Below are 7,058 nucleotides of genomic sequence, written 5' to 3'. Positions count from 1 at the left end.
TTTCCGCTTTCTCCGCTTTTTCCGCCTGGCTCCCAATACACAGTGAATGACTTCCGCATGCTTTGTACGCTTTGTACGCGTTTGGTCTGACCGTACAGTAAGTACTCATGATCACTTTCTAAATTACAACTCAGAGCCCTGTACTGCTTAGTAGTAAGCAGGATCAGTAGGCAGTATATCAGAAAGGGGGGAATCAGGCCTGTTTTATAAAAAGATATATACCACTTAATAAAAAAAGTGATTAACCTTCAACAGAACTCAGTGTTTAAGCTGAGTAGTATTAAAAGCAGTACCGACCTCAATAAAAAGCAGTCTAACAAATGCAACAGGACTTTCTAAGTGCTTCAAGACAAAGTGCAGTATCACGGAGATGGTGTTATTGGTGCTGCGTTTTTTTTATCAGGAAAGGTGTTGTACTGATGTATACATTTTTTCTTTAACAATTTACTTGAGAGGATGCTTGTAGTAATTTGAAACCTTTCCATGCATTCAGTAATATCACTGCAAATATTAAACAACAATACTCAAAACTTAGAAATTTGACATGCCAGAAGTTAGAGAAAACAGGGCTTTTATTAAGAGGACAGCTGTGTTACTCCAAACCATTTCTCTGTATGACCCTGGACTGCATCAAAGTGTTACATCAGAATTTATTTTAGTGACCTTACCCAACCTATCTGAAAATTAACCACAGTGCCTGCAGGTTTCAACTGCGAACCATGCATGTATTATAAACTGTATCAATAAAAAGGAAGTATTCTCTGACATGACACTGTAAAGTCTTGCATTTTAATATGGGGGCTTACGGAGATTGACTCACTTTTGGGGCCAGCCTCAAGTGGCTTTTTAAGGAACTGCAGGGTGCAGTTTGGGAAACATCTGCACTGGCTTCATTTTACAGCCACAGAGGTTTTGGTGTTTGGTGTGTGTAACCCTTTTTGGTGAAGCTACAAAATATATAAGAAGCTGTAGTGAACAAATGTGATATTTATCTATGGCTAGTGAGATCAGAAGCTCTAGATACGACTACAGAGCCAAGGATGAACCAAACAACACCCAGGAACAACTCGGATACAGTATCTCTCCTTTGAGAAAGAACTGTTCTTCCCATTTAATAAAAACAGGGAAGGATGAGTAGAAAACACAGTTATACAGTATATAGTACAATTCTTACCCGGGTAAGTATAAAAATAAAAAATAAAAAATACTTCACAGCTGTATCAATGGTCTTTGGATTCAATGTTCAACTTAACCCCTTCAACTCAATCACTTAGTCCTTGTAGCAGATAATACTGCTCAGTCCACTGGAAAAGTGGCAACTGTTTGTCCTACCGCACTGTCGAATGCGTTGACTGTGTGTGTGGAAGCAAAGTTTCTGGGGTTCAGGGTTCCAATCTTCTGCATGCAATCGAGTCTCTAATTCTTTTCCATTGGGCCGTAGCTCGCCATCAAACATCCAAGATCCAACTCCAGGTAGGTCGGGAACTCTCGGGATCCACAAAAAAACCTGACCTATAGTGAATAAGGTCAGAACATTCAAGCTCCTAATCAGTACACCACATAAAGAAGCTAGAATTCAACTTCTAATTTCCCTGACTATTCTCTAAATTACCAGAGAATAACTCATGAAACATTGCAAAGGGTTTCACAATTATTAAAGATCAACATATGTAATAATAAAATCAAAATATTAGAGGATTATGGTTACCAAAATAACCTTTCACTCAAAATTAATTATAAACCAAATATTTCCTCTTTCACATATTCACATTGACCTTCACATATCTCAATTGGCATAAAATAATAACAATATAATAACAAAAGGAAAAAAACATGTACAGCAGCACTACCAGCTATAATCTCAAAATAATTACTAAGTGCAGCTTAATGCACTTTAAAGTGCAACAGTAAGGGTAATTAAACAACAACCAAATCTATTCTAGTGTGTACAATTAGTTTAAAGAAAAAAAGGTTTGGGGGGGGGGCGCAGGAATTTTTTTTTTTTTGTGTGCTTAAAAAGCACAAATTAAGGTCCTTAAATCTACACAAATAACCATACAGCATATAACAATTATGCAAGAGTTACATACACAAAACACATATTACACTGGACCAATTTAGATTTCACTTTCAAATTAACAAAGCTAACATCTTTAGCATAAGTAAATGGCATTACCATAGTGTTTTGTTAGCGCTAGCGATTAGCATGGTCAAAACATCTCTCACCAATGCGTTTTTTCCTCTAGTGAGGACAGGTCCTTCTCGCCGTTCTCTCACGGGATTGCGGTGAAGTTATCCAGCCGTTTTTTTATCAATTTTAATCAACTTTTATAGTTTTTTCTGTCTTTGTTTCACTGCTGTGTGTCTCTATAGCTGCTCTCGCTCCTAGCTGCTCAAGAAAAGGGAATCCCACGTGTGTAGGTCAACTAGGTGGAAGCTGATTGGTCGGCCGAGCCAGCATCTCGACATGCAAAAAGGCTAATGCTAATAAACAGGAAGTAGACGCTGGCAGAGGAAACAACCCTTTCAAAATAACAGCACAGAATATTTCAAAATAACAGCATGGATTATTTAACCTTGGTTACACACAACTGTGCAGGCCTCTGAAATAATTGCAAATTTGGCACTTGCAATTGACCACAAGAAAGTCAGCAGGTTCAATATATCCAGATCTGATGTATGGGATGGAGCTGTAAGAGGCTTTCGTTGCAGCTCATACTCCGAAAAAAGTGAGATCTTTGTGAAGTTCACAGATGATGCAGGGTCTTTAGAAGAAGGGTTAGACACAGGTGGGCCGAGGCAAGAATTCCTCACACTTCTAATGGATCACCTGAGAAATCGTCCCATCTTCGATGGACCTCAAGAAAGACGCTATCTTGTGTACAATCCCACAGGTGGGTTTTTTGACCTTATATTAAAATGAGAAGTTTCAGATAATTTTCTTTTTCTTTTTTTTCTTCCAGTGATATAGATGGTAATTATGTATGATAATTCTGTACTCTCTATAACAGCTGTCAGGGAAGATGAGTATTATCTTGCAGGCAAGATGATTGCTGTGTCCGTCATACACGGGGGACCAGCACCACATTTCCTCTCAAAGGACCTTGTCAACCACATTATAGGGAAGCCAAGTTTCAGCGCCACTGTGGAAGATGTAAAAGATGAGGATATAGGGAGAGCTCTACATCAGGTAGAAAATTATTTTGACTCAAGGAAGGAATTTAGAGGACACCTGAAAATTATTTCATTAATTGAAAGTAAGACTAGACTCAAGAGATGATAAGTTGTACTTATTTAAAGGGACAGATTTCCACTTATTTCAACCAAATGTAAAAGTCATTTCATCTTTTTTTTTTTTAATGCTAGATTTGTATTCATCAAGGACAAGAGTAAACAAGCATGGATGTTTTAGGGTTGGCCTAATAATACATTTCTTTTAAATAGGTCCAGGAAGCCGAATCGGAGGAGTCTTTGCAAAATCTAATTTTGCAAAACAGCACAATGTTCCAAACAGCTGGATGCTTCCGACCTGTCAAAGCTTGTGAGAAGCATACACTTGTGGAGGAGTACCTCAAATGGTACATTATAGACCGCAACCACATTGCCATTCAACGGTAATATTTAAAACCCTTTTTTTCTTTGCCAACAATCATCCAAAAATGTAATAGTTTAGTTTTTAACTTATCCAACATTCAGTCAGTATTACAAATTGCATATCACTGCAGCCACTAACACATTGTGAAACAGTGTCACCAGGTATTTCTGAAATAGCAGGATTGAGGAGCATTCTTACTGGGTTAGATTGTAAAAGTGCAATCTTCAGTTGCTATGTCCTCTTATTGTCCTATTCAGGGAAATGCTGGACAAAACATTTTAATGTATTGAACGATACTAGCTAATATTAGGTTCCATCACTTTTATGATCCACAAAGTACATGTAAGTGTGTAAATCATGAAATACAGTCTGACACTGAGTAAACTTTGTTAAAGACAAATATTTAACTTTTACATGAGCATGTCCACTAGATTCAATTGAAAGTTCTGTCTTATGTACCTTTTGACATGGCGAAACATATTTCAGTTCCCCTGGTTTATTTCTATTCATTATACATAATTACCTAGAGTAACCAGCTAGTACTAATGAAACAAATCAGCTGTTTGAAACCATAAAGGTTCAGTAATTAGCAGCTCAGGTTATGCTCCATTTGACCCTCAAATACCATCCGGCTTATCTGTCTATTTTTCCTTTGTGTGCTTAGTGCTCAAATAAATGTTTGTGCTTTGTTTAGCACACTTCTGTTTCTTACAATGTGAAAGCAAGATTTTTAGGAGATAAGTCCAAATCATGATGATCTCTCCTTTTTTGACATCACAACTAATTTCTGTACACTATGAAATGTTGTCTGTATGATCCCATATAAACAATCTACTTTACCTATACGCATGAGATTATACAATCAGAATTTATGTCAAAATATATTAAATTGTGAAAAAAAGCCACCGCTCATCTGTGGGCAAGATTCTTCTGAGAAGTGCTTGAGCTGAACTTAGACACTAAAAATACAAAAACACCAACCGCACACTCATAATGCTGTGCAATCATTAATTTATTTCTGCAAGCTTTCAGTCTGTGACCTCCTTCAGGCATACACAACAAGTGAAAGCTTCAAGAAATAAATTGATTATTGCACAGCGTTGTGAGTATGCGGTTGCTGTTTTTTTGTTTTTTTTAAATATATTAAATTAAAAGTTTTATCTCTACGTATTTTGCACACATTGCTGTTATATGTTTGGTAGTATTGTTTTCTGTCAGACCTGATAAATCACACCTATGTCTTACAAAATAATTGTCCTTAATAGATTCAAAGACGGACCGGCTAGTCTGGAGTTTTTGGCTTCAGTCCAGAAGCATGCTGGTGTGCTGGCTCCTCTCCTATGCTATTCTGCCAAGGCCCTGACTGCTGCAGAAATAGAACGTCTGTTCATCCCAGGCTTCAGCACAAAGGGAAGCAACAGGTGGCAGAGAGAGACCAAAGTTATCGGATTTTGGGCTGATTTTCTACTGGAATGTGAATGTGAAGGTTTGTCATGGCTATTTTGTTAGACACTTTTACAAATGTTTCTTTAAAAGCATCTCTACATGTATGGTACTCATTTCATTCGAGTTTTTTTTTTTTTTTAAATACCAACACAAACAAGCCATTCTACTTAATGAGACACTGATTAAGTGATCGCCTGAAACACATCTGGTTTTATAGGAAGATTATAAAAACCACTGCTGGGATTAAACATTGACATCATCCCACTAAAACTGATGTATAAACGCATAAGTTAAAATACTCATATTGTGTTGTTTAGCAATGAATATGAACATGTTTTCTTTGCATCATTCAAGGTCTGAAAAGACTTAATATTTTTTGTTATTTTGACTAGTGTCGTGGAAATTTTTAGCAGTTCGTTGTTGCTGAATAATAATAATAATAATAATAATAATAATTCTGCCGGCCGACAAGTTTTTATTTCCTTGCAAGGAAAGGTCAGTCCTCACCCGAGCGGTGATGGTAAAGGAAAGACTCTGAGAATGGGGAGACCTAAACATTTATACCTGAGGAGAGGAAAAAAAAAAAAAAATGTTCCACATCCCTTTGTCTGCTGCAGGGGTCGGCCCCCTCCCCAGAGAGTGTTTTTTACACCCTTTTGTCTGTTGCAGGTATTGGCACCGACCCCCGAGGGTGTGTTTCACACCTGGGGCATCCTGCAGGGTTTTGTGTCTAGGTGGGAAGTTAAGAGGTCTAGACATGAAAATACACAAATGGTCAACAAACAAAAGGAGATCCGATACCTTTGGGGAAAAGCATGGTGTAGGGACATCTCAAGTGATTGAAACATAGACAGATTCAAATTTACCATTACACTAGTTGTCATTTTCTGCCAATAAATGCCCTAAATTACAGTATTTTCATTTAAATTTTGGGAGAAATGTTGTCAGTAGTTAATAGAATAAAACAGAAATGTTCATTTCACTCAAACACCTACCTTAAATAGTAAAACCAGAGAAACTCATCGTTTTCAAGTGGTCTCTTATTTTTTTCCACGACTGTACAGTAGTAGTTTTAGTTTCTTCAATGAAATATAAAGCTAATGAGTAACTATGTTTTTAGATAATGCCGTGTCAAACAATGCACTACTACAATGTTGACTTTCTCTTTTTAGATGAAGTGATGGCTGTGTCCCTCCCAGATGTGCTGATGCTTGCCACTGGCTTGTCAGCACTGCCACCAGCGGGAATAACACTCCATCCAAGTATAGGGTTTTTAAATGACTCGCCGTTTCCAATGGCAACCACATGTTCGAACACACTCAAGCTCCCACTACTCGACTCCTACAGTGTCTTTAGGAAGAATATGGAGTTCCGCATCCAAAATGCGCCAGGCTTTGGGTGTTTTTAGTTGCCAAAGGGACTTTCATGCATAATCACTTTTATTAAAAGTGGTTTGAGCTGTGGTTTGAGCTGTGGCTTGATTTAGGCTGTTTTATTTATTTTTTGTCTTTTATTTTTATCAACTCTCTGGTCAGAATAATGCCTTACAAGGTCATATCTGCTTGTTTGCATCAGTTACTGTACTGCCTCTCTTGTTAAAAGGCCATTTGGGACGTGTCATGTATTAAAGTAAAGTAAAAGTAAAGTAAGGTAAAGTAAAACCAGTGTGAGTGCTTCTTACGTTGTTCAAATCTGTGTTAGCTACTTGCATAGCATTAAAATCTCAGAGTGGTGTCCTGATTTTTGTTTATTGTCATTGCTGTTTCCTGTTTTTTACAGCTCTACATATATTTAAAAAAAATAAAATAAAAAATCAGAACAAATGCTTTTTGTAAGTAATTGTTGCTTACATGAAGATTGAATCAGAAAATAAATACAACTTTAAGTGTAAAATGTCTCCATTTCAGTCCCACAGTTCAAGTTGCCAAATCTGAAAATTCAAAAGAAACACTTTTGGTATATTATCTTGTGATTTATCTCTTGAAGCAGTTTGTAAATGTTGGATCACATTTATGAA

At 37.0% G+C, this 7,058-nt stretch overlaps 1 protein-coding gene and 1 long non-coding RNA gene across 2 annotated transcripts; one reads left to right on the top strand and one right to left on the bottom strand.

The window, feature by feature from the left end:
* Nucleotides 1–1,061: 1,061 nt before the first annotated feature.
* On the bottom strand, nucleotides 1,062–2,581 carry LOC118339750. Its single transcript, XR_004797329.1, has 2 exons — nucleotides 2,227–2,581; nucleotides 1,062–1,512 (listed from the first exon to the last, which is right to left on the bottom strand). It is a non-coding gene; the product is annotated as an uncharacterized LOC118339750 (long non-coding RNA).
* A 30-nt stretch (nucleotides 2,582–2,611) lies between these two features.
* LOC118340155 (G2/M phase-specific E3 ubiquitin-protein ligase-like) lies at nucleotides 2,612–5,775 on the top strand (the record flags this gene model as incomplete). The annotated part of the gene is made up of 5 exons (XM_035678027.1): nucleotides 2,612–2,894; nucleotides 3,012–3,190; nucleotides 3,445–3,614; nucleotides 4,861–5,081; nucleotides 5,711–5,775. Coding segments are annotated over 5 exons (918 nt in total), but the record flags the coding sequence as incomplete, so codon positions are not given.
* Nucleotides 5,776–7,058: the final 1,283 nt, after the last annotated feature.

The sequence above is a fragment of the Morone saxatilis genome, unplaced genomic scaffold, assembly GCF_004916995.1.
Source record: "Morone saxatilis isolate NCDOM2014 unplaced genomic scaffold, NCSU_SB_2.0 Contig6, whole genome shotgun sequence".
In the NCBI taxonomy this organism is placed as follows: domain Eukaryota; kingdom Metazoa; phylum Chordata; class Actinopteri; family Moronidae; genus Morone; species Morone saxatilis.
This window is presented reverse-complemented; position numbering and strand designations above follow the sequence as displayed.